Raw genomic sequence first — 25,702 nt, forward strand, 5'->3', positions numbered from 1 at the left:
CCGGATATGGTGTACAAATTTTTGCACCTCATGTTTGCGGTATACCATCTTTTCCGCAAGTTTATTGTTTTCTGTTTGGTAATAATTTAATAATAAGATCTGTTTTGTTACATCTTGTGATCCGTTTATTTGGCAATCGCCAATGGCAGTCAGCAGGGTTTAAGAACATCAGTTGTTCGACCTGCTAGTCAAATGCGTTTTGTTAAAATATACCTTTTCACTTATTTGGTCTTTTGGAAAATGTTGTTTGTGCTGTATTTCGACCTCTCTACCAAGAAATTTGTTTTGCATGCACACGTATAAAAATTGCCGTTTTTATCCAACGCAATCATAGGTTTGAACGTTGTTTTCAATTTAGACTTGTTTATATTCTTTCGTTTGTTCTTGTATTATATTTGCCTTCGGTTTTATATGATCCGTTCATCCTATTTTGACTCTTTCAAAATTCAAGAGTCTATCCTAAATTGAGGTAAATTATATTGCCTTCCAAATACCGTTTCGATTCCTAACATCACTGAAGAGACATAAATTGTCGAAATCCGGATATGGTGTACAAATTTTTGCACCTCATGTTTGCGGTATACCATCTTTTCCGCAAGTTTATTGTTTTCTGTTTGGTAATAATTTAATAATAAGATCTGTTTTGTTACATCTTGTGATCCGTTTATTTGGCAATCGCCAATGGCAGTCAGCAGGGTTTAAGAACATCAGTTGTTCGACCTGCTAGTCAAATGCGTTTTGTTAAAATATACCTTTTCACTCATTTGGTCTTTTGGAAAATGTTGTTTGTGCTGTATTTAGACCCCTCTACCAAGAAATTTGTTTTGCATGCACATGTATAAAAATGGCGGTTTTTATCCAACGCAATCATAGGTTTGAACGTTGTTTTCAATTTAGACTTGTTTATATTTTTTCGTTTGTTCTTGTATTATATTTGCCTTCGGGTTTATATGATCCGTTCATCCTATTTTGACTCTTTCAAAATTCAAGAGTCTATCCTAAATTGAGGTAAATTATATGGCCTTCCAAATACCGTTTCGATTCCTAACATCACTGAAGAGACATAAATTGTCGAAATCCGGATATGGTGTACAAATTTATGCACCTCATGTTTGCGGTATACCATCTTTTCCGCAAGTTTATTGTTTTCTGTTTGGTAATAATTTAATAATAAGATCTGTTTTGTTACATCTTGTGATCCGTTTATTTGGCAATCGCCAATGGCAGTCAGCAGGGTTTAAGAACATCAGTTGTTCGACCTGCTAGTCAAATGCGTTTTGTTAAAATATACCTTTTCACTCATTTGGTCTTTTGGAAAATGTTGTTTGTGCTGTATTTAGACCCCTCTACCAAGAAATTTGTTTTGCATGCACACGTATAAAAATGGCGGTTTTTATCCAACGCAATCATAGGTTTGAACGTTGTTTTCAATTTAGACTTGTTTATATTTTTTCGTTTGTTCTTGTATTATATTTGCCTTCGGGTTTATATGATCCGTTCATCCTATTTTGACTCTTTCAAAATTCAAGAGTCTATCCTAAATTGAGGTAAATTATATGGCCTTCCAAATACCGTTTCGATTCCTAACATCACTGAAGAGACATAAATTGTCGAAATCCGGATATGGTGTACAAATTTATGCACCTCATGTTTGCGGTATACCATCTTTTCCGCAAGTTTATTGTTTTCTGTTTGGTAATAATTTAATAATAAGATCTGTTTTGTTACATCTTGTGATCCGTTTATTTGGCAATCGCCAATGGCAGTCAGCAGGGTTTAAGAACATCAGTTGTTCGACCTGCTAGTCAAATGCGTTTTGTTAAAATATACCTTTTCACTCATTTGGTCTTTTGGAAAATGTTGTTTGTGCTGTATTTAGACCCCTCTACCAAGAAATTTGTTTTGCATGCACACGTATAAAAATTGCGGTTTTTATCCAACGCAATCATTGGTTTGAACGTTGTTTTCAATTTAGACTTGTTTATATTTTTTCGTTTGTTCTTGTATTATATTTGCCTTCGGGTTTATATGATCCGTTCATCCTATTTTGACTCTTTCAAAATTCAAGAGTCTATCCTAAATTGAGGTAAATTATATGGCCTTCCAAATACCGTTTCGATTCCTAACATCACTGAAGAGACATAAATTGTCGAAATCCGGATATGGTGTACAAATTTTTGCACCTCATGTTTGCGGTATACCATCTTTTCCGCAAGTTAATTGTTTTCTGTTTGGTAATAATTTAATAATAAGATCTGTTTTGTTACATCTTGTGATCCGTTTATTTGGCAGTCGCCAATGGCAGTCAGCAGGGTTTAAGAACATCAGTTGTTCGACCTGCTAGTCAAATGCGTTTTGTTAAAATATACCTTTTCACTCATTTGGTCTTTTGGAAAATGCTGTTTGTGCTGTATTTATACCCCTCTACCAAGAAATTTGTTTTGCATGCACACGTATAAAAATTGCGGTTTTTATCCAATCCAATGCAATCATAGGTTTGAACGTTGTTTTCAATTTAGACTTGTATATATATATATATATATATATATATATATATATAAACCATAAGTGTGATGTTTATAAAGCTAACAATGTAATTATTGGAGTTTTGATTTATGTACTTTTAGCGATGTTATGACATTGTTGTTGTTCAATCACGTCGTTTAATAGTTTTATTTTCGAACAATCAACAATTCACTTTAAAAAAAACCCCTAATAAAATCATGTTTGGTTTTATCTGCAATGAAATTCATTAGATTGGTTTTCTTCTGGAACTTGAACTATATCGTGTGTCTGTATGGAGTTTGTCATAACACTTCGACGAATATTCAGGAATGACAAGTTATCTTGTATTAGAGTGTTTACATTAAGAAGAACTTAATGAACTATTCATTTTCTTGTATACATACCTGCACAGGCCAAATTCGCCATAAACAAATTCATCCGCGACCTGATTTTACCAGACAGGAAGAGGACAGTTAGCACGATACAATTTCCGGTGACAATTAGAATGAACAGTACGATGAGAAATGATACTTGTTCCGTCTGAAACAAAATTGGAAGAATCAATTATATGGGTTATATATATCACCACTTCTTGCTTGCAAACAAATGTTTTACCATCTTAATAAAAGTGCATTGCATTTGAAAATATTTTCCAATATGGTTATTTAAAATTTTTTTTAGAATAGATAACATATAACGAATTAGCAGATCAAAATACATTGCTGAATAAATAACATGCGTCATATCATTAAAGAAATGCTGAATGGATAACAAACGTCATATCATTTACACATTGGCTAACGAAATAACATGCGTTTTAGCAGTACGCAATAAGCTTAACATTCTCAGACAGTTGTATTTGTTGATATCTAAGAGTTAGAAGAAAGACATTTGCCAATAAGGTATCGTTTAATGCCTAAACACCAGATACGACTAACTATCGTTTTTTTAACAGACGTAACGAACAGAGTGTTTCATATTTAACAGCTACTGCTGCACTTCCGGAGCACACATATTTTGGTGAGTTATTGCTCAATTTTAAGCGTTATGTGTGATAGTTGTTAATTTTTGTATCTTTGGTATCTGTTTTCCCCCCACATCTTGTTATTGATATTCCTCTTTGTACCCGTTCCCTTCTCTTTTGATTACAAATAAGAAAATTCACCATTTTAGCAGTTTGAATCGACATAAATCACGTATAACAGGATATTTCACAAACTTTTGTCTGTTTACGCATTCGCACTCATTGTAAAGTACTAAAGTCTTGTCAATGAATCCAATAAAGGCCTCGATATACAACTCATTGAAGAGTTGTTAATTTCCTGTTTGAAAACAATAGTAAAGAAATTAAACAATATAGTTAAAATAGTTTAGCTAACCAATAACTTATTAAGTGAAAAGAAAAAGTACGAGTACTCAATATCAAATTTGTTGACTTGTGTGATGAATATATTTACCGTTACTTTTCATAGACGTTTACAGTTCATGCAATGATAACAGTTGTAGTGAATTGCACTGGACTGAAAAAAAAAGACACAAGACAACACAAGGATAATCAAAAACCACAAGTAGAACAAAATCCGACAATTCAACAATTCAATTGCAAAAAAAACAAAAAAAACGATACAAGACGAACAGTCCAGATATCACTACATTAATGCTGAGCAATTCAAAACCCAGCAAAATCTGGAACATAATGTGAAAGACTATCGTCATCAGTAAAGTAAATTTCCAAACAAAGTAAGAGTAAGTACACTGCAGAACAAGTTAAATGTTTGTTATATGTTTATGCAGTATGTTTCATGCGTTATACATGTACCAGATTGATATCTTATCTTTTTTCACTCAGTTGTTTACGAGGTATATCTGTAATAATATCCCCGAAAGAGAAATGGGATAAAAATATCGTCATCTCGGTCTTCATTTAATCGGAAATAAAATTTTCGTAGAACTATGCGTGATGTATAAATTCCCAGCCATGTCTTGTCATAATGGTGACGATAAACCCAATGCTTAGTGTAAAACGTATATTGGTCTACTACTACTTTTTCTATTACTATTCGTATGGTAGAATAAGAATGGTTCTATTGAGACTAGAGATTATTATAGAAATGTACAGTTAATAGTAATAACATAAATATCATTACAATAAATCTGTTTTTGAAGTGAGATAACCATAATTTCAAAAAAGCATATTAATAATCGACAAACTTTATCAAACGAATTTTCTTGAATTCAATATTTGAACTAAGTCGATTTAATGCGCTGTTCATCTAAAAGTATTAAAGAGTATATATACGTATTATATGATTTTACGATTCATTTTTTTTAAACATAACAAATTCATTAAGGATTATCTATATTATTAATCAAGGTAAAATGTTAAAGTCGCATAATAGCACTGAACAACTTACATGAAGAGAGTAAATGATCTCTTAATTGACTATGTAACAGGATAGATCTCTTATCAACCGATTGCTGCCATACAGTGCAACTACATTCGAAGAAGTGAGATCAACGTCGGAACAGATATTCTTACTTAATGGATTTATGTTCTTTTAAATTATATAGAATATTAGTGGAAGGATTATATTACCGATAAAGCAAACATCTCAAAAGTCGAAGTTTTGAAGCTTAAGATGTTAACATGTTTTATACATATACATGTTTTATGAATTGTGGTCAGAATTAATGTCAATTTCTTTTTACTATGTCATTTTCAAAAGTAGGGCTTCTACACCATTAGTACAAATATAACTCTTTCTCTTTTTATTCAAATCTACTACGGTAATTATTTCTAAATAGAAGAATTTCAATAGCATATAAAAAACCTTTCTGATGCTTTTCTGTCCAGGTTAGGACTTTGGTTGTTCCGTTTGACATCCTTAGGTTTGATTCTCTACATTGCTTTCTTTACATTTGAGGGCACGCTAAACTTTCGTCTCGATTGTACCTGCATTGCTTAAACTGCTGTAGCAATGATTTGTACCGGCATGGGCAGGTGCATTCGAATCCAATCTTAATTGACAAGGATTGTTAATTTTCCAACTGAAGGTCGGTGGCTCTCTCCGGGCACTCCGGCTTTCTCCAACCAATAAAAACTGACCGCCACGAAATAGCACAATAGTGCTGAAAATTGGATTAAACACTAGCAATCAATTAATCAATCAAGTGTACCGGCATAAAATATGTGCTATATTTCCACGTTCATCAGATTTTATGAATTGTGGTCAGAATTAATGTCAATTTCTTTTTACTATGTCATTTTCAAAAGTAGGGCTTCTACACCATTAGTACAAATATAACTCTTTCTCTTTTTATTCAAATCTACTACGGTAATTATTTCTAAATAGAAGAATTTCAATAGCATATAAAATAGGTTTTGTTCGATAAATTCTATTAATAACGTAGAACATCTGCAATCATATACCTAGATATTTTGAAGTTTTCAATACACTTAGGTTTTCCTACCACTCAGGCATAGATTGCTAAAGCCATATTTGTCAAAACTTTTCACTACGAAATTTCAATCCTGGTATCTATGATGAGTTTACTTCACATTTCATTTCGGTTTCGATGGTATTCAATTTTGCATTTGATTAAGCCTACCAACTGTTTTAGTCGTTCCCGTAACTTAGTAAAGTTGTGTAGCAGCACAACATAAGAACAAACTATAGAAATCAATTTAGAAGGGATTCAATCATCAGGAAAAAAAAATAAATCGGGTATCTTTGGTAAATTTCAAATGTGCACTTCTTTTTTCTTAACGAAAAAGGTCCATAAAATCCATGAATACAAATTTCCAGAAGACATTAAAAGGGCAATGTACAGTTTTACCAATGTACAGTAACTTGGTCCTTGGTTGAATTCCATCAGAGTGTTTTTATTCCTTCTTGTTAATTTTTTAAGCATTGATGCTAACCTAATATCGACAATTCTTTATGGTATATGAGGTTATACCAAACCTTGTTTAACACCGATGGCATTCACAACAGATTAACTATATCTCTATGATAGAAATAATTTAAGATCTATTGACAATTTCTGTTTCATTTATGGATTTCTGATAAAGTTAAGTATTCATTAGATTATATTGGGATCGATAAGGAATATATATTAATTAATGTTACGACAACAAAGATTGGTTAAAGGCTTTGCAATACGACTAATTCAAAATAAATATATGTTATGATTATCAGTAAATGAACTGCACAAAGCACCAAAGTACAAGGATATATACAGCTACAGGTCAATGCGCAAAAATAGTAGAGACAGCGGAGAACAAAAGACAGTCACTAATTAACAGTCACCTGATTTAGGACTGACACATACCAACTTACACATGTATATTCACCCAGTTTTGTTTGTTACCTTGACTTGTCCTTTCGTTATTAATATACAAGTTTTGAAAATCGACAAACTACTAATGCCTTTATTTGCAGGGTTGAATTAAGATGTGAGCGTTAAATTCCACATTCCTTGGTCAGAAGAGCAAAACGAACATTCAAACAAACTGTAAAAATAAATTGATTAAAATAACTCATTAGATGTGCACTTTGCTAAAAAAAAAATAAGAAGACAAAAACTGTACCAATCCAAGAGTACTCACAATTAATAAAATAAATTAATTTTGAGGACGAGAATTAGAATGTTTTCCAACATGAAATATCAACCAGGACAAAAATTGAAAACAAAGATCCTTATTGTAGGATAAACATAATAACGGCACGAATTAAAACCACAGGGAAATAATAACGTATTATAAATAATTTTTCTAGGTATTTTAACTTTTGAAATATTTGTTTTTCAAGATTGTAGTGCTTATTTCCATTAAAATGCATTATATATAATAAATTAATTTAATTTGATAGATTTATATTAAATCATGGACGTTTTATTTGGATTGATAGACTTGCTGGTTACTGCACAAAGAGCCTCTGCAGTTCAGATAAGATCAACGAGAAAACGTGACAAATGAACCATGTCTTAAACATTTGTATTCAAACTGATACGACACTCAATATACGTACTGTGGATTCATTATTTTACGTGGGATACAAATTTTCATGGATTTTATGAGTATAAAGTAACAACTAGTTTAATTGTTCAACTGATTTAACGAAGTACAAATTTTCTATTTTATCTGCAGATTCATATTTATTTTCTAACTCTTTTTTAATTGAAAAGAGAAATCAAGGAACTTGAACATATTTTATGCTAATGGCTAAGTATTCCACAACAGAAGCACTTACTATTTTCTTTATGATATTATTTGTCGTGTTATTGCACCCGTATATTTAAAGTAACCTCAATAATTAAATTTAAAACTAAAAAAAAAAAATTCTTCTACCAGCACAAATCCGCTGGTACACATCAACATGTGTTATGGTTATATTCATTCATTAGAAATTTAAGAGAAAAAAAAACAGCAGGTTATGTAACCTAAGAAAAATCCATTACTTCAAGTTTACATCTAATCCCTCTTATCCTTTTTTTAATTTCTTTAATTGAAAAGTGAGAATAGATAAAACATTAACAGATAATTGATTTCTTTGAACTAGTTATTGTATTTCCAGGTGCAGGCTATTAATCAATACGACGTTTTGACTTTATAAAAACAACTATTACATCACATTTACTGCTTAACTGTGTCTAATGGACTACATATGGTTGTTATTAGGTTAAATTTAGAATTAAATCACTAATTCTAAAAAACCTTGAATCACACAATTATCTTCTAAATTGTATCTTTTAAGGTAACTTATATCTTATTCTGATAATAAAGGTAACGGAAATAAAAATTTAGTTCATTTATTCTCTGTTCTGTGACAGATAGACTACTGGAAATGTGGTTTATTCAAACAAGTGTACTGTTTATGCGACTGTCATACAAGTGAGAGGTTTTGCTACCTTTAAAACCAGGTTTAATCAACCATTTTCTACATAAGGTAAATGTCTATACCAAGTCAGGAATATGACAGTTGTTTTCCATTCGTTTGATGTGTTTGAGCTTTTGATTTTGCCATTTTGTAAAGGATTTCTGCTTTGAATTTCCCTTGGAGTTCGGTATTTTTGTTATTTTACTTTTATAACATAATGAGATTCAAATAAACCATAATATTTTCTTTTATTTTTCTGATTGAAAAAGGACATGTATCCCCCAAATAACTAAAATAAATGAAAAGGTCCATACAATTATTTTAAACAAAATATATACTATCATAATATTGGCCTTTTAAAAAAAAACTGAGAAGCGATAATAAAAAAGACAACATTTCCCTTTTAAATTTGTCATATACAACTCTTGCTAAATATAGTATGTTCACATCTACTTTGCCTAATTATTTGATCAATTTTAGTTATTCTATATAATCCCATAGTACTTAAGGTGGTACCTAACACTACAGGGAGATAACTCTGTAAAAATCAGCTAAACGTTTTAATTACGTTGTATTGTTAAGGAAATATTAAGCTTCTCAATGATCAAAATTAGTGTTTCTCAAACTGCTATATAACCAATGAAATTTTTCTGATAAAGTGGTTGGTTCAAATTTTTTGAAATTTTTATATTTTTGTCAAAGGGTCAAAGTAAACATTTTGTCAAAATTCTATGAAAATTAAACGAGCCAAATTAATATTAGTCAAGGTGTTGGGTACCACCTTAAACTAAAACGAAAACTCCTGACATAACGAAATGAGGTTTATTAAAGTTGGTATTTCATTAATGATGTAACGTTTTTTGTCTTCTAATTTCAAGCGTATCTGACAAATGTTATTCTATAAAACGCTAGCCAATTCAATTTCTTTGATCTTATTAATCAGTAGAGATCCCATCTCTCTTTTAGTACGACATTTTGACAGACAAAAAAGCATCGTCTTAAAAAAAAAAGAGTTTAAAACGATATTTTTTGGCATTTCTTAACTTGTTTTATTACATAAAAGGAAAGATCAAATGGCCTTTTCACTAACCGATTTGACTTTTTATCGTCTAATGTAGTCACTTCGGTTATTTTTTTTCCACATGAACACGACTTTACAGACGCATTTAATTTGGTTATTACAGTTACTAAAGTATTTATATAAAAACCGAAATTGAAAATCGATTTATCCTAACATAACGAAAAGTAAAAATAACAATATCGAACTCCAAGGAAAATTCAAAACGGAAAGTCCCTTATCAAATGGCAAAATCAAAAGCTCAAACACATCAAACGAATGGAAACCAAATTTCATATTCCTGACTTGGAACAGGTATTTCCTTATGTAGAAAATGATGGAGGAAACCTGGTTTTATAGCTAGCTAAAACTCTCACTGGTATGACAGTTGCATAGAAATACATTTTCATAACCATTATTTGAAACCTCTTATTTAAAATACATCAGGTAAATTCCTTACGTCAACAGAAGACGCCCATTCTGTCAACAAACACGGTTTCGCTTCTTCTAGAGTGCATTTGATTCCTTAAAAAATCAGTAGGAAAATAAGGCATGCAATGTTTTTCAATACACATTAATATGCAATATCAGATATTTGTTTGTGGTTTTGTATACGATACACTTAAAAGTAAATATCTGTATTTATTATACTTCATGTCAAAATGCAAGATTTTAATTGGTTAATACGAGGGAGACAATTTACTCTATCCCATGGCAAATACTCTATTACCCTTCACGGAAACGCGTGCTCAAGTGTGCGCTTTAATAAATACGGATGATTAGTATGTATAAAACGACAGAGTTTATTACTTTGGATTAGAAATTTAATAGACAGAACATTCAGTATAATAAATTAAATAACACATACCTGAGAGGGTGATAGAGCAGATTGTTACCCCTCGAAAAGACATTGTCAACCTTGGCTTCGCCTCAGTTGACAATGCTTTCTCGGGGTAACAATCTGCTCAATCACCCTCTCAGCTATGTGTTATTTATATATTGTTCCCCCCAAAAAGCAATACTGGAGTAAACTTGAAGTGCATATGAGACTAAAAGTTATCTGTAGAGATCATAACTAAATTAAACTAAATTACATATTTATATAGAAAGTTTGGATAGGAAGTGTTCCGTTTGGTTCGTTTCTATAAATTTCACTATAAGTGTATAATCTACTCACAAGTCTTGATTTCTCGATTTCATTTTATTTTGATGTGAAAGAAACTTTATAGATTGGTTAATGTTTGAATGTCGAAAAATCAATCTTAATGATCCAGATCTAATAGCTTTATCAGTTGTTATGATATTTATCCACTGCAGTTAGCTTAAGATGTTAAAGAAAACGCTACAAATATCAACTTAGATTTAAGGTACATTAGAAATATACAAAATACATGTCTATTTCTTGCTTATCTTTGGAAGATTACATCAGGTGTAACACCTCTAATTCGAGCCCGGCCAGAAAGCACATACCGGAAAGAAGAGACTGTTTTACGTCAAGAACAGTCATTAAATAGAATACCTTATGTACTGAAACTTTATGGGTCAGTATGAATGCAATAGGTATTCATGCAAGTGACATGCTAATAGAATATAACTGATAATAAGTAGAAGCGACTTCTCCGGAAACTAACTACATCCTTCTTCCTGATGTATTATTTCATATTTGAAAGCAAAACTAATTTTTGATTGTGCTTGCTGTTATAGATTGTATCTAAAATTGTAAAAATTAAAAGTGTTGAGATAATTAGTATTTGATCCGTATGAAATCATTATATCGAAAAGCAAAACAAGCTTGCATCACTTGTGTTTCAGTGTAAACGTTGCAGGTTCGGAAATAAATTGTCAATCATATGTTGGGTTTGGATGAATAGATTTTTAAATTAATGTACCAAAAGACCTTTTAAACTTTTTTCCTCCTACCAATCAAAAGTTTATACAGAACAACTGCAATTATTTCAATTCGTCAGACACGGTTAATGTCACGAAAGATGAGTTAGTCACACTGATATACTAAATTTAAACAAGTTTAACATAAGTCTTTGAAACTGCTGTCGGATGAAGTATACTATTTTATTTAATGAATGTAGGTTACACTTTATAAATACAGCTGTTTCACAAACCACGCCTCTTTTGGGAAGATATATAATTGATAGATATTTTGTTTTATTAACCTACTGGTTCCCAGATATGATCTCTAAGTTTCATCTCATAGAGACACAACTTGGAAATGTTACCAGTATAACAACACATTGATAGCGGCAAAATTGAATTCTTAGGAAGACCCAAAGTGAAGGAAGTTTTAGTTCAGAATTTTATAATAAGTTTAACTCTTAGAAGTTCGAGGCATATAAATGTTGAAAATATGCCGTACAGTCCTATTTTTTGACCTTTGAAAAAAATTGTAGTGCATATGAACTTTCCATTCTAGGATAAAACAAATTCCGAAACTTCATAGTACAAGTGGCACAGTTTTAGTCGTAAAAGGAGTTCCTTTGGGAAATTGCATAGTCTATATTTACAGAAGTGCAATCTGTAAATGTAAAGGTAACTGATATGGGAAACTATGCTCTTTTTACAAATGACAGTTCGTTAAAAGTGTAAATGAGACGAAATCAACTTTTTTATTGATAGACACACCAATTAATTGAATTTCTTTAGCTCTTGAAAAGTGTGTCTCGGGTCGTAGTTTTTATAAATGTAACCATAGCAATATGTATCGAATTTTACGGAGAAAATGTGGTAGACTTTCACTTTGATATATTACAATGTTGTTTATATCACTTCCGATGACCCGGAAGCAACCGATGGTCTTCTTTTTTTTTGAACCGTTTCATAGCGAACTTCTTTATTTTGTACAGAAACTTCTTAAATAAAATGCAAGATTAGTTTATCGTTGTTAAAAAATCCATGCTCCATACATAAATAAAGAAACAACTGCGAGGAAATTACACATTCTGCCAATGGTGCATTGACAGGGTATGCACAGCACATTACTATCCCTTTCAGAGTGCATGCGGAAAAGGAGATCAACCTTTATATAGATATAAGATGATGTGGTATGAGTGCCAATGAAACAATTTTCCACCCAAGTCACAATTTGTAAAAGTAAACTATTATAGGTCAAAGTACGGCCTTCAACACGGAGCCTTGGCTCACACCGAACAGCAAGCTATAAAGGGCCCCAAAAATGACTAGTGTAAAACCATTCAAACAGGAATAATCTGATTGTATCTGAGAAAGGACTCTGTTACTTATTACTAGGAATGCCAACGAGTACTCGAGTATTCGAGTATCGCTCGGTAGTACCGAGTATCGAATACCAAAACGATACTCGACTAATCGGTTTCCTGTTAGAATATTGCTGTCTTCTTTGTATAAAATTGATCTTCTTGAGAACCTCTTTCGGAAAATTAAATATGTAACACTGATTAATCATACTAGTAAATAAAATATATTTTGTTTCGAATGCTTGTGTTAAATTGTCATTTAAAAGGCCTCCGAAAATACGTGGGCTTCCTCCGAAAATACGTGGGCTATACCTAGGCTCACACTTTAAACTAAACATGTCATTTGATCACATCGGTACAGTCAGAGCAAATATTTTCGTCTGCAAGACTGTAATTTACAAAGTTGCAAAACCGACAGACTGTCCCGCATAATAGTTGACAAGAAAATCTGTCCAAATAAAATAGATTCGTTGCATCCTCTGGTGTCCCTCAGTGAATAGTTAAATTCTAATCCTTACGCCCTTGTAAACATTAAATGTGTTTTCTTAACAATTATCAAATACTATTGTTTGATATTGGTTTTCCTTGTTATAATTTTTAAATAGGTGTTCATTAAATTATATTGATTAGATTATTGTTTTTTACTTAATTAGTACTTGTAGGTAATGAGCTGTTAATTATGGTGTGTAATTCCTTGTCCCAGATACTTATGTAGATGTATTTTCGTCCGCTGAACAACAAACCACAGAATGTAAAAAACGTATTTTTGTGTTTCCGTGTTGTAGATATATTCCCGAGCGAGTACTCGAGTATCGCTCGGTGAAACCAACGAGTACTCGATAAGTAATTGTTCACCGAGTTGACATCCCTACTTATTACCTTTATATCGAAAGGAAAATAGATATGGCAAGTGTGAGAAGAGATTTGATCTATCTCATCCTCAGATTTTCTTCGACGAGTACTTTTTATTAGACAATGATTTAAATTGAAAAGATAGACTTTACACACTTCCTTATTGAGGTTAAGCTACAGTCCTTGGATGGTGTAAACTCCCCACTAACACCATACACCAGTACACCATTCACCATACACAATTACACCATACACCCTGTGCCATTACACCATACACGTTACACCTTTGCACCATACACCTTACACATTACGCCAAAATGCAATTTGATTTCAAAGAAAGCGTGCGACTACAAAATATTTATTTATTTTAAAAAACGAATTTTGATCACAATATTGTAAATTAATGTATAAAATTAAAAATCAGTTCTTATCAAAATTTTGCATAGTTTTAAATTTATTCACGCCATTACACCATTACCCTTACACCATACACCTTCTACCATTGCACCATATGCCATACACCATTACACACACGTTTTTGGGGAAGTTTACACCATCCAAGGGCTGTAATGCTTTATTTAAATATATACTTATCTAACGATAGACTATATCTGTTATCTAAAATCATTATTATTTATACAAAAAGTAGATATGACGTAATATATTTTGATTTCTATTTTTCATCAAGAGAAATAATGTTAGATTTATGGTTTTGATTATGAGTTTTGCAAGTGCTGTATTACTCTAGGGATATATTTAATGTTGATATTTATGAATAAAAATTGTCTACAGTTTCAGTGTTGATAAAGTTAAAACGTGACAGTATGTATTTACACGATAACCTTACTTATAGTGTGATAGGCTTTTTTCGAAAAAAGTTATTACTCCTTCTTCCTGATAAATATTTTATATATTTGACCAAATAACATTAAAATATGTACATGGAAATGACTTTGTTTCTTAAGCATAATTTGTCAACATTTTGAAATCATTTAACACTGATGCTAATCAACTGAAACTTGGATTTCATGACAAAGGCGACAATTGAGTTTTCCTGTTGTCAATTTCCCTTTCCTGAGTAACCATCCAATCTATCCAATGCCGTTTCTTTATTTCATTAATAGAATATGCAAGAAGGGTTTAGAATTTATGCAATTTCAATAACCTAACAGAGGTAAAATCGCAACTAGAAAAAAAACTAGTTTAGTGAAGTACGACGACTGAAGATATCCCTTTTCAATTTCTACAGTTGCCATCATCACTACCATGTTAGAGTAAAAAAAAATCATTGTAGATGCCAGCTGTCTTATATTTGTGTACGCCAGACGCGCGTTTCATCTACAGAAGATTCATCGGTGACCAAATTAGGTTATATGAACATGTATCGTTCATTCTTGTTTATCTTTGTCTGAACAGTCAGTTGTCGGTGGTTGATGTGGTCTATTCCCCCGTCAGTAACTTTTTGTAATTCCTGCAATCCATTTTGTATCTTATAATGTTATTGTCATAAAAAAGTCATTGGAATCATTTGTATGAAATTTGATATAAAAATAAGGAGATGTGGTATAATTGCCAATTAGACAACTATCCACCAAATTTCAAATGAAGAGGATGTAAGCCATTATTGGCAACCGTACGTCCTTCGCGAATGTTTGCTTATTAATTTGTTTTACATTTTGTCAGATATTTTGATTCCTCTGGTTTTATCAGTGTGGTACCAGTAACAAGTTTTCCAACTAATCCCTACTTTTTCGTTTCATATTTTATGACATCTAGTTTAAAAAGCAATTTTTGAAATATTATAAAATCCTTATTATTTTTTCGTTTGTTTTAAAATGTATGAAAAATCTAGAAGGAATCTTTTCCCGCCGAATTTTTCATGGATAAATCTAAAAAATAAGGACACGAATTTTTCCTGCTTTATTTAGTTCCCTTTTATATATACTTTCGATTTATAATAGTCTTTTAAAAAAACATGTATTTTGAAACACAATAGAGAACATCCTTAAAATCTGCAAAGGGCAATGATTGGCTTAATACAAAATTTCAATTTCTATATGACTAGTATGAACTTTGTCATAAATATCACTTGTCCACTATGTCAATCTGGCATTGTTACCTGAATTATCGTGATCCTGGCTTTATTCTTACAACTAGATTTTACTTTGAATAGTGTAACGATGTGACACATGTATGCATGGAAGAATATACTTGTCTGATGCAACTGATTGAACTCTAACTGAACCGCATGCAGTGCATTCGGATATTTGATTATTTGAAACCTAGAGTTCCTCGACTAATACTGAACATTTGCATACTTTATGGTACTTTGCCGTTTTTTTTGCTTATCATACATTATGTAGTTGCTTCAATATTCACAGGTTTATGAGTTACTTTTGAGATTCCAATGCACGCAAAGTTCCTTATTGAAACAAGGAAAAAAGAATAATAAAAATACCGAACTCCAAGGCAAATTCAAAAAGGGGAAGTCCATAAAAACTCACAAATTCGAACGCTTTCAATCAACTAACAAGTGAGACACAACTGCCTTAATCCTAACTTGGTACACGGATTTTCAGAAGAAAATGGTAGGTTAAACCTATGGTGGGAAATTGCTATTGTTCATTGGTCACAATTTTTACTAAACGTTATTCTCTCCCAGAAATATATTTCGACCTTTAAAATACAAAGAGTGCTTTTTGGCCCACATCATTTTATACAGCAGGGTTTTAATGTCTCTATTTAAAATCTTACCATTTGATTTGTTTAAATAGTTCAAATAAACTTGTTGGTAAATATTATATTGATTCTGTCTTTCATTTAAAATATCCTGCATAATTTTGAATAAACATCAGTCTCTTTTTTATATTTAACAAAAAACAGATTGGACGCTTCTTCTGGTTTGTTATTGCATTAGCATTCTAGACTTTCGAATGAAATTCCGGAAGCCAAATGCCATGTACTGTTCTTAAATTTATGAAGTACATAAATTAGATTTTACAAATGACATGTTTTAGAGGTATATGCCAAATATGAAAAAAATATATTCTGTCTAGCGAACATAATACTGTAAATTCGGAAATTGATGCGTGCATTTATTAATGCGATTTTTCAAAAATGGACAATAATGCCAAATTAATTTCAATTTCGGGAAAATCTGCATACAGTATTATGTATTAGAACAATTCTCGCAATAATTTGTGAATTTTCAGTAGTTGAATTCGCACGTTAGTTGATATTCAACAGCTGGGTAAAATGAAATAAAACAAAACATGATTTAGTAAGATTACATTTGAATGAAATGTGGGGTACAAGTCAAGGAGACGATAACTTTTTGATAAAAAAATATATGTTGAGGTTCATCAAACAGTCTCCAACAACATGTGTCAATTCAGTATTTAGAGCTCTAAATCGCCATGAGTTTAGACACGCATAACTGACTATACATTTCCGGAGTACAGACTGATCATATTTACACCAATCAGTAGACTGGCATAATCAAATACGGCGAAGTTACACATTTTCCCATCTTTCTTATAAAAGATCAATGACAAAAAATCATTCTAGTTTATTAGTTCGCACTTCTATTTATATTGTCCTTCATATTATTTTTGACAAACCGTCAAATCTTAACGGGGCAAATTCAAATCGCTAATCAGCCTTGTTATTGTAATGAACACCAAGTATTAACAACTGAAGTTGTCAAATACAGTTCTTTATTAACGTCTGATATTATGTAACTTCAACTTTCTCATTAATTTGTGTATTGGAACATTTTCTATTATCTAATACGGGCTATTTGTTCCAATCTGATTACGATGATTAAAAATCCCCCAATAGAGTACAGCAAAGTTTCATTTTAAATTACAGAAAGTTTAACCGAACTCTTATTCGTTTATATTTAGATAGAATGGCTCTTCACATGTCACTAGTTTAATTAACTGTTTCTGCCAATTTAATCAAAGACAGCTGTAATTGACTGGAATGCAATGTGTTATTTCTGGTGTTCCTGACATGTCACACAATTTAAGTCATCATCTTTAATCATCAAAGCCAAAAGCAGTACTCAGCAAGAACAGTCTGTCCTTGTATACACTTGTACTTTTATGTGCAATATTCACATTAAAACCAAGAAACGACCGTGAATAATAAACACATGTTTTACATTTGAGGTAAATCTCTTCGTCCAGATCAGCATTTTATTCAACGGGTAATCAAACTCATACTGTATACAGATATCCTTTTGTCGACATGGAAATACAATTGCAATGTCAAAAGACTGTTAAATGTAAGTTGACATCAAAATACAAACCATAAAATATGTGTCCTTTACATGTTATATTATAAGTGAAAAGTCAAACAGTAACGAATTGCATTGTAATTTTATAATTCAATAAAAGAAGAAGTAATACCCTGATCCGCATAGCAGTTTCAAATATACAGTTAAATACAGGAATATAACTGGAAAAATGCAATCACGAACTATATTCCTTATTCATCCATCAATCAACCAATACAATTACAAACTATTTCCTTATTCATCCATTCATCCACCCATACAATCACAAACTGTATACCTTATTCATCCATCCATCGTCCCAGACAATCACAATTTGTATCCCTTATTCATCCATCCATCCACCCAGACAATCACAAACTGTATCTTGTATTTATTTATCCATCAACCCATACAATCACAAACTGTAGCCCTGATTCATCCATCTATCCACCTATACAATTACAAAATGTATCACTTAATCATTCATCCATCCACTCACACAATCACAAACTGTATCCCTTATTCATCCATAATTACAAAGTGTTTCCTTTAATCATCCATCCGTCTATCTAGCCTATCCTTCTATTGATTGTTTCATCCATCCAGCCCGTCATTATATTGATTCATCAATCCCTACACACATCCTTGTATTCGTTCATCCATCCATCCATCAATCTATCCATCCATCTTTATTTTGATTTATGCTAACATCCACCCATCCTTCTATGGATTCATCCATCCATCCACCAATCCTTATCATTTTCAATTAAATGTTAATATGAAGCCCCCCGAAGCTTCCACAAAATAACCAAAACATTTTTTTAACAAGTAATTTGTTTCATAATTCAATAAGAAAAAAAGCCATCAAGGAAATTCTTGTTAATTAAAAACCATTATACTATTAATATGAAATTATTATAGCAATGAAAGTATTAAATCAGTTATTTCGCGATAACCGTTGTGTTTCAAACAGTGGCATAAATAACAACTGAGTAACGAAAGCTTTTAATTATTAGAATATTAACTATTTTACTATTTACAAGTGTCTTTGATGAGTTTTACATTAATTTTTATTGGAGCATATCCAATATTTATTACTTGATGACAAATTAAACGCACACATAAACGTCTTTTTTAAGCGATTTGTTAATTAATTTTTCTCAATATCAAATCATTCCTCAAAATGAACTGAAATTTATATTTAGCAATCTTTTTCCAGGAATTCATCAAAACGATGTGATGATTTACAATATAAAATTGACATATAGATCTGCATAGCGCATATAATGTACTATAAATAATGGGCCTTCTTTTACTTTAGGGGTCCCAACCCATATAGAGCTGTACTCATCTATCCTTAACCCTAAACCTGACCCTAACCCTTACCTTAACCTAACACTAGCTCTAACCCTAAAACCTAACAGAGGAAGCATGCTTTATATTATGTTCGCACCAAAAAAAAAGAAATTGTAATATCAATGGTAAAACCTTCTCAATCAAAGATTAAATGGACTAAAAGAGTTTCTTAAAAACCTTTTATATTGATTATATTATCATGGTATTGCATACACTATAAAGTAAAATAGCAAACATACAGAACTCCAAGGAAAATTTAGAATAGAAAGTCCTCCACCAAATGGCAAAATCCAAAGCTCAAACGAATGAAAAATAACTTTCCTATTCCCGACTTGGCACAGGTATTTCCTGATGTAGAAAACGGCGGACCAAACCCAGTTCCACCCCCATAGCCTCCCCCCCCCCCCCCCCCACCTGCATGACAGCCGCACAAAAAGTCCACTACATTGACAATAATGTGTGAAAAAAATAAACAGACTTAATAGGTAAAAATGTCAAAAATAGGGGTAAAGCAGTCAACATTGTGTTACAATCTTAATCACTATAAAACAAACAATATGTCAACAAAGAAAAACAAATTGGCATATAGACAAAGCACATAAGCAAAAATGAAATGCAAGAAATGACCAAAGCACAATAAAACAAAGACGGGGTGTATAAGTACCGAGCCACGCCAAAGTGATATAACCAAAAATGGACTAGGAAATGATTTACAAAGACAAATAAAAGAACACTAAAACACGTAATTCAAATGATAAACAACGTCAATACCTAGAATCTATACTTTAAGACCATCATGTATTATTTGTGAGGTTGATACGGAATATCTATCAACAATATTTGATATCTTCCGATGAACTTTTTTAGAAAAAATACGAAGCGTTCTTTGATATAACCCTAGTTAATAAACCTTCTGTTCAGACACTGGTGACGTTTTATAAAGTCTCAGTAGCAGCTGCAAGCTCTTGAATAGCGAATGAGTTGGGAAATGTATATCACATATGCAGATGAAGTCGTCTTGTTTGTCATAGATTTTGGAACTGAGATGACCGCTTATGTCAAATTCGCGATATAAATCTAAAAATGAGGCGGAGGAAGCCGTGTCTGTTCTTTCTTTAATTTCTAGTTCTTGAGGATATATTAATGGAACACAATCAGAAAAGTTTGGAATGTTAATGGAAATGTATATCACATATGCAGATTAAGTCGTCTTGTTTGTCATAGATTTTGGAACTGAGATGACCGCTTATGTCAAATTCGCGATATAAATCTAAAAATGAGGCAGAGGAAGCCGTGTCTGTTCTTTCTTTAATTTCTAGTTCTTGAGGATATATTAATGGAACACAATCAGAAAAGTTTGGAATGTTAATGGAAAGAACATCATCAATATATCTGAATGTGAAATTAAATGATCTGGCTTTTTTTTATCTTCTTGTTTATGAAGTGTCTGAAGGAACTCCGACTCATTTGAAAATAAGAAGAGGTGGCAAGGAAAGGTGTACAGTTCGTTCCCATAGAAATGCCGACAATTTGTTGAAAATGTCTACCTCAAAATTCAACAAATATGTTGTCAAGAAGAAACTCAAGTTAAGATAATTAATCAGCTATTACATTGATATGATTTTTTAGTTTAAAGCAACTATATGCACAGGATTATTTTGTTTATACACAGTTTTGATTTAGAAGAAAAACCGACATGGTTAGAAAATACAAATAATAACAACATTACAAACACAATTCTATTTTAATATTCTTGTCATGGTTAGAAAATACACAAAATAACACCATTACAAACTCAATCTTATATTCTTGTACGTGTCTATAATAAAACAAATCTAATCTATTTTTAGAAATTTACCTGTGATAATATAAACGTCACAAATATTACGCCACTTTTTGTGGCGTTGATAAATTCGTGTGACGCACAGTTTATAACTCGTTTGTGGTGTCCTGTTGTGCTGCCGTGGATTCATGGAAGGTGTCCGTTGTTATTCTGTGGTTAACATGTTGTAATGTACTATCATAGTATTTATCTATGTGTTTTTCTGTCCTGAGTGTTCATGTATTTATTTTTACTGTATTCCTGTCACGTAGTGTTGTCAATTTAGCGGTATTTTTAACATTGCTATATAATCGGGAGGTTTAGCTAGCTATAAAACCAGGTTCAACCCGCCATTTTTTCGTAAAATGTCCTGTACCAAGTCAGGAATATGGCAGTTGTTATCAAATAGTCCGTTTCTATGTATGTTGGCGTTTGTTTTTGTTGCAGTTCAGTGTTTCTGTTGTTCCGTTGGTTTCCTCTTATAGTTGATGTGTTTCCCTCGATTTTGGTTTGGGACTCGGATTTGTTTTCGCTTAATTGATTTATGACTATTGAACAGCGGTATACTACTGTTGCCTTTATTAACCTTTTTGTTCACTATTAACAGAATATGCCGTATGGTATTCTAAAGAAATAAATTTATAGCGTATGCTATCATTTTTATATTGAAACGCATTGTGGGTTATTTCTTTTAGACGATTTTACTTTATTATTTCAATTACAACGGTATTTGAATTGACAATAGTATACCGATATTTTAATCTTTTATATAACGTTCTATACGCTTCAAAAACGGTTGATATTTGATGCATTTTCATCAAATAGATGAAGAAATTTCTATCGTAACAACATTAGCATTATAAGCAATCCAAGAAACAAAACATCGCTGGAAAAAAATCAATTCTAAAAACTGGTATTGAAATTCAATTGGTCTCTCCCACTTATTCTAAAAAAGTGATCTTTCAATAATTTTGTATTTGTTTAATTGATATATTCTTTCACTACAAGTCTTTCAATGACCCTTTAGGACCTTATCTTTAATGGAAATTTGTCTCATCCTTAGACGGAAGTGATAGAAGATAGTATATCAATTCTAGAGTCAACATTCAATAAAAAATTTGAAGATAATGCAAGTAAGTCTTATCTAACAAATAAATATGACAATTTATGTTGGTTACTGATGTACTCGTAATGTTTTCACGGTCTTGCATTTTTAGATACCAAAAATAATATTTAAATTTTGTTTTAATAAATATGAGATTTGAAGTGGTTGAAATCTTATATGCATTACATATGCACGATATGAATGGTTACACAGTGAATATATTAAAGAGCCAAACATTATAGGTAAAAGTCAAAATGTTTGCATTAAGTGGAGAAAAAAAGGGGTTTATTGTTTTGTGTATGACTGGAGCTCAAGTACTTATTCGAAAAAGATTGTCTCGTACGTTCTTTAACAAAACCCTGGCTCAGGGAATTTTTGCACGGATGCTGATGACGTTTTACAAAGTCTGAGTATCAGCTGCAAGCTCTTGAATATCGTATGAGCTATGAAAGGTATAATTTATATGTAAATGACGCTGGTATATTGCTGCTAGGAGGAGTAAAATGTATAATGTCAAAATTAAAATGACTCGTTGGTCATAGATTTAAGTACTGAAATGACTGCTGAGGTCAAATTAAAGGAATATCTCTAAAAATAAGGAGAAAGAAGCAGTATCTATAGTTTCTTTAATTTCTACTTTTGGTGAATATTTCAATTGGACCATATCAGAAAGGTTTTGATTATAAATGGGAAGTTTCTTTAATTTCTACTTTTGGTTAATATTTCAATTGGACCATATCAGAAAGGTTTTGATTATAAATGGGAAGAACATCAGCAATATATACCTGTATGTGAAATGAAAATATCTAGTTTCTTTGATTTTCTAGATTTCTGCAAGTGTCTTAAGGCAAAAAGTATTAACAAAAATACCGAACTCCAAGGCAAATTCAATGAAGGGGAAGTCCCTAAAAACCGACAAAATCAAATGCTATCAGTCAACAGAAGAAGTGAAAAACAAATGTTATATTCCGACTACGACTCACATAAAACTAAGAAAAGGGTCGGTCAGGAGAGGTGAACAGTTAGTTTCCATAAGAGTGATGACAACCTTCTAGACAAACACTGAATGACATGCTTTTGATCAACAAAGAGAATGTGACAAGGTTAAATATGGAAACGGGCACTTGATCCTTCTTGTAATATAGGACAGTGGTGCAAAAGCACAACACAAAACCAAACTGTACAAATAAAGAAAGAAAAACCAATATGATACACAGCAAGACACGTCAATTACATTCTCCTGTATTGAGATTTATAATATGTAGAAGGGTCAAAAGCACTCAAATAACCAGGGACAATGGAGTTACAGCACACTATTAGAACAAACTATTAAATTAATAGAAAAGGAATTGACTCATCATATCGATACAAAACACAAACAAAATTACTAAGAAAAAGACTAGTTATTGACGAAAGTAAAAAGAGAAAAAAACATGTATGTATGCATCTGTTTGTTTGTGTGTTTAAGATTTGCTATGCAGTTTTTTGCAGCTTTTCAAAAAGCTGTATGTTATGGAAATAACCAAATTCAAATTCAAATGAATTTGCTATATATAGTCATTCCTTGTAATCAAAATATTGAGTAACAGTCCTAAAAAGCGTTCACATAAATATGTCCTTCTAATTCTCCGCCAGCTTTAAAGCACAAGAACATGTAACAAATCGATAAATAGCTCTTTCAGAAAAAAAAAAAACAATAACAAAATGGTGAGAACAATACCATTGTCAACATGAAATGATTTTCATTTCCTAACGCATCAGTTCCTTTCCGTACTTACATTCTAGTTATTATCTTGTTTCAAACTTCGGCAAACACAACTTATAGCCAACAGTATTAATTTCGTTTGTAGCAAACGCGTTAAAACAATCTTTATTTAGCCTTTTAACTGTTTTTTTTATTCGAGCGTCACTAATGAGTCTTTTGTAGACGGTACGCGCGTCTGGCGAACAAAATCAATTATAAGCCTTGAATATCCAGATTCATAACAAAGGAAGTATATCCACCATCAACGAAGAGATATTGTACTATTGTCAATAGGTGAAGACGATGCGTAATTTGTTAAAATGAATAATGCCGCTGATTATCTTTTAACGTCAATGTTTTAAAGATAGGTTGTAAAGAAAATAGTACTGGCAAAAATCCAAACTTGAAAATATTTGGTGTCATTGTCGATATAAATACTGTTCATTAAATACCGGAAAACAAGAAGGGAAGCCAAAAATATACAGTAATAAATATGTATATATGTGATTTATGTATATGTTTGTGTGTAAGGGTGTGTGGTGGAGAGAGAGAGAGAGAGAGAGAGAGAGAGAGAGAGAGAGAGAGAGAGAGAGAGAGCGAGCGAGAGAGAGCTGAGGTACCATTAGGAAACCACAGAAATTGACGAGTAATATGATAAAATAGAAGATACAAACGATAAGTTACAAAACAGTATACCAATCAAAAGAGAGGCAAGAGATGCCAATGAGATATTTAAACTCACCAGTCGAAAAACGATCATAAGACTAACAACAGCACACGAAACACAGCATAGAAAAGACTCAGCAATACAAAAAAGTGACAAACACGAAACCTTTGCGCAGCCTAGAAAAAATGCGTTTTAGTTCGAAAGTCCAGGTCGATGATTTATTTTGAGAAAAAAGTAGATTGAACTTTTCTATAAGCTGAAACGTGTTTTAATTAGACAATTAGTCCCCTTAAGTTTTTGTAAATTAAGTGATTTCATCGTTTTGTCATCCTCAGAATATTTATTTTAATGTGTTTGTTCCACAATCAGAGTTTTTCAAATTTTTTCAGATAAATTGAAAAATACAACTGCATTATACCACACAAAATGTTTCATGCTGCCAACATGGAACGCATCTCGTTGGCATTTAAACAGACACATGAAGAAGAGTTATAGCATTACAAGCATAGATTATGGTATACAATGTATTTATCCTTTATCATTATTTGTTTCAGCAATTATTTGAAATGCTGCAATATTCAATGTGTTTTAGGTTGATCAATGATAATTTAATGTAAATTGACAATTCAGAACAAAAATAAACATCAAAAAGCCAAAAAACATTTAAACCGATACATGCAGTATCTGAACATATTTAGTTTATATTGTATCTAGTACTTTTTTTCTCAAGAGCTGTCCTTTCGTCGTTTTCTTTCTTTAATTTTTTACTAATGGAATTTTCAAGTTCTTATCGACTTAACAAATATGAATTTTTCCCCTTAGTTTTTTTCGTCTGTTAAAAACGTTATTATACAAGGCTGTACTTTCCAAATTGAAAAACGTGGGAAGGGTATATTCCATTATGTGGTGTAGTCGTCATAGCGGGAATTAAAGCCTGATATCTTCGAAATATAAACCAGACATTTGAACAACAATATTTTATTACATGTATGAATTATAAGCGAATAGTGCAAATCTTATCCTCCGGGTATTAAGGTTATTTTAACTATCATCAAAATCACACTATAAGTTCATAAAGAAGTTTTAAATTCGGTCTTTAGTACGCAGTAATCAGGAAAATTCATCGCCAAAACCAAAATTTATAGATAAACACACTGAAAACATCGTGTACTACGACGAAAGAGTAATTTAGGTAAAGTATGATTTATT

General features: G+C 31.7%; 1 protein-coding gene across 1 annotated transcript in view; it reads right to left on the reverse strand.

The window, feature by feature from the left end:
- The window catches only part of LOC127717932 (cardioacceleratory peptide receptor-like), a 90,779-nt gene that overhangs the window by 24,983 nt on the left and 40,094 nt on the right, over positions 1-25,702 (reverse strand). The window contains exon 2 of the mRNA XM_052223808.1: positions 2,910-3,045. Within this exon, the coding sequence (XP_052079768.1) occupies positions 2,910-3,045 (136 nt within the window). The remainder of the gene's footprint in view (positions 1-2,909; positions 3,046-25,702) is intronic.

This window comes from Mytilus californianus, unplaced genomic scaffold (genome assembly GCF_021869535.1).
Source record: "Mytilus californianus isolate M0D057914Y unplaced genomic scaffold, xbMytCali1.0.p SCAF_10, whole genome shotgun sequence".
Classification (NCBI taxonomy): domain Eukaryota; kingdom Metazoa; phylum Mollusca; class Bivalvia; order Mytilida; family Mytilidae; genus Mytilus; species Mytilus californianus.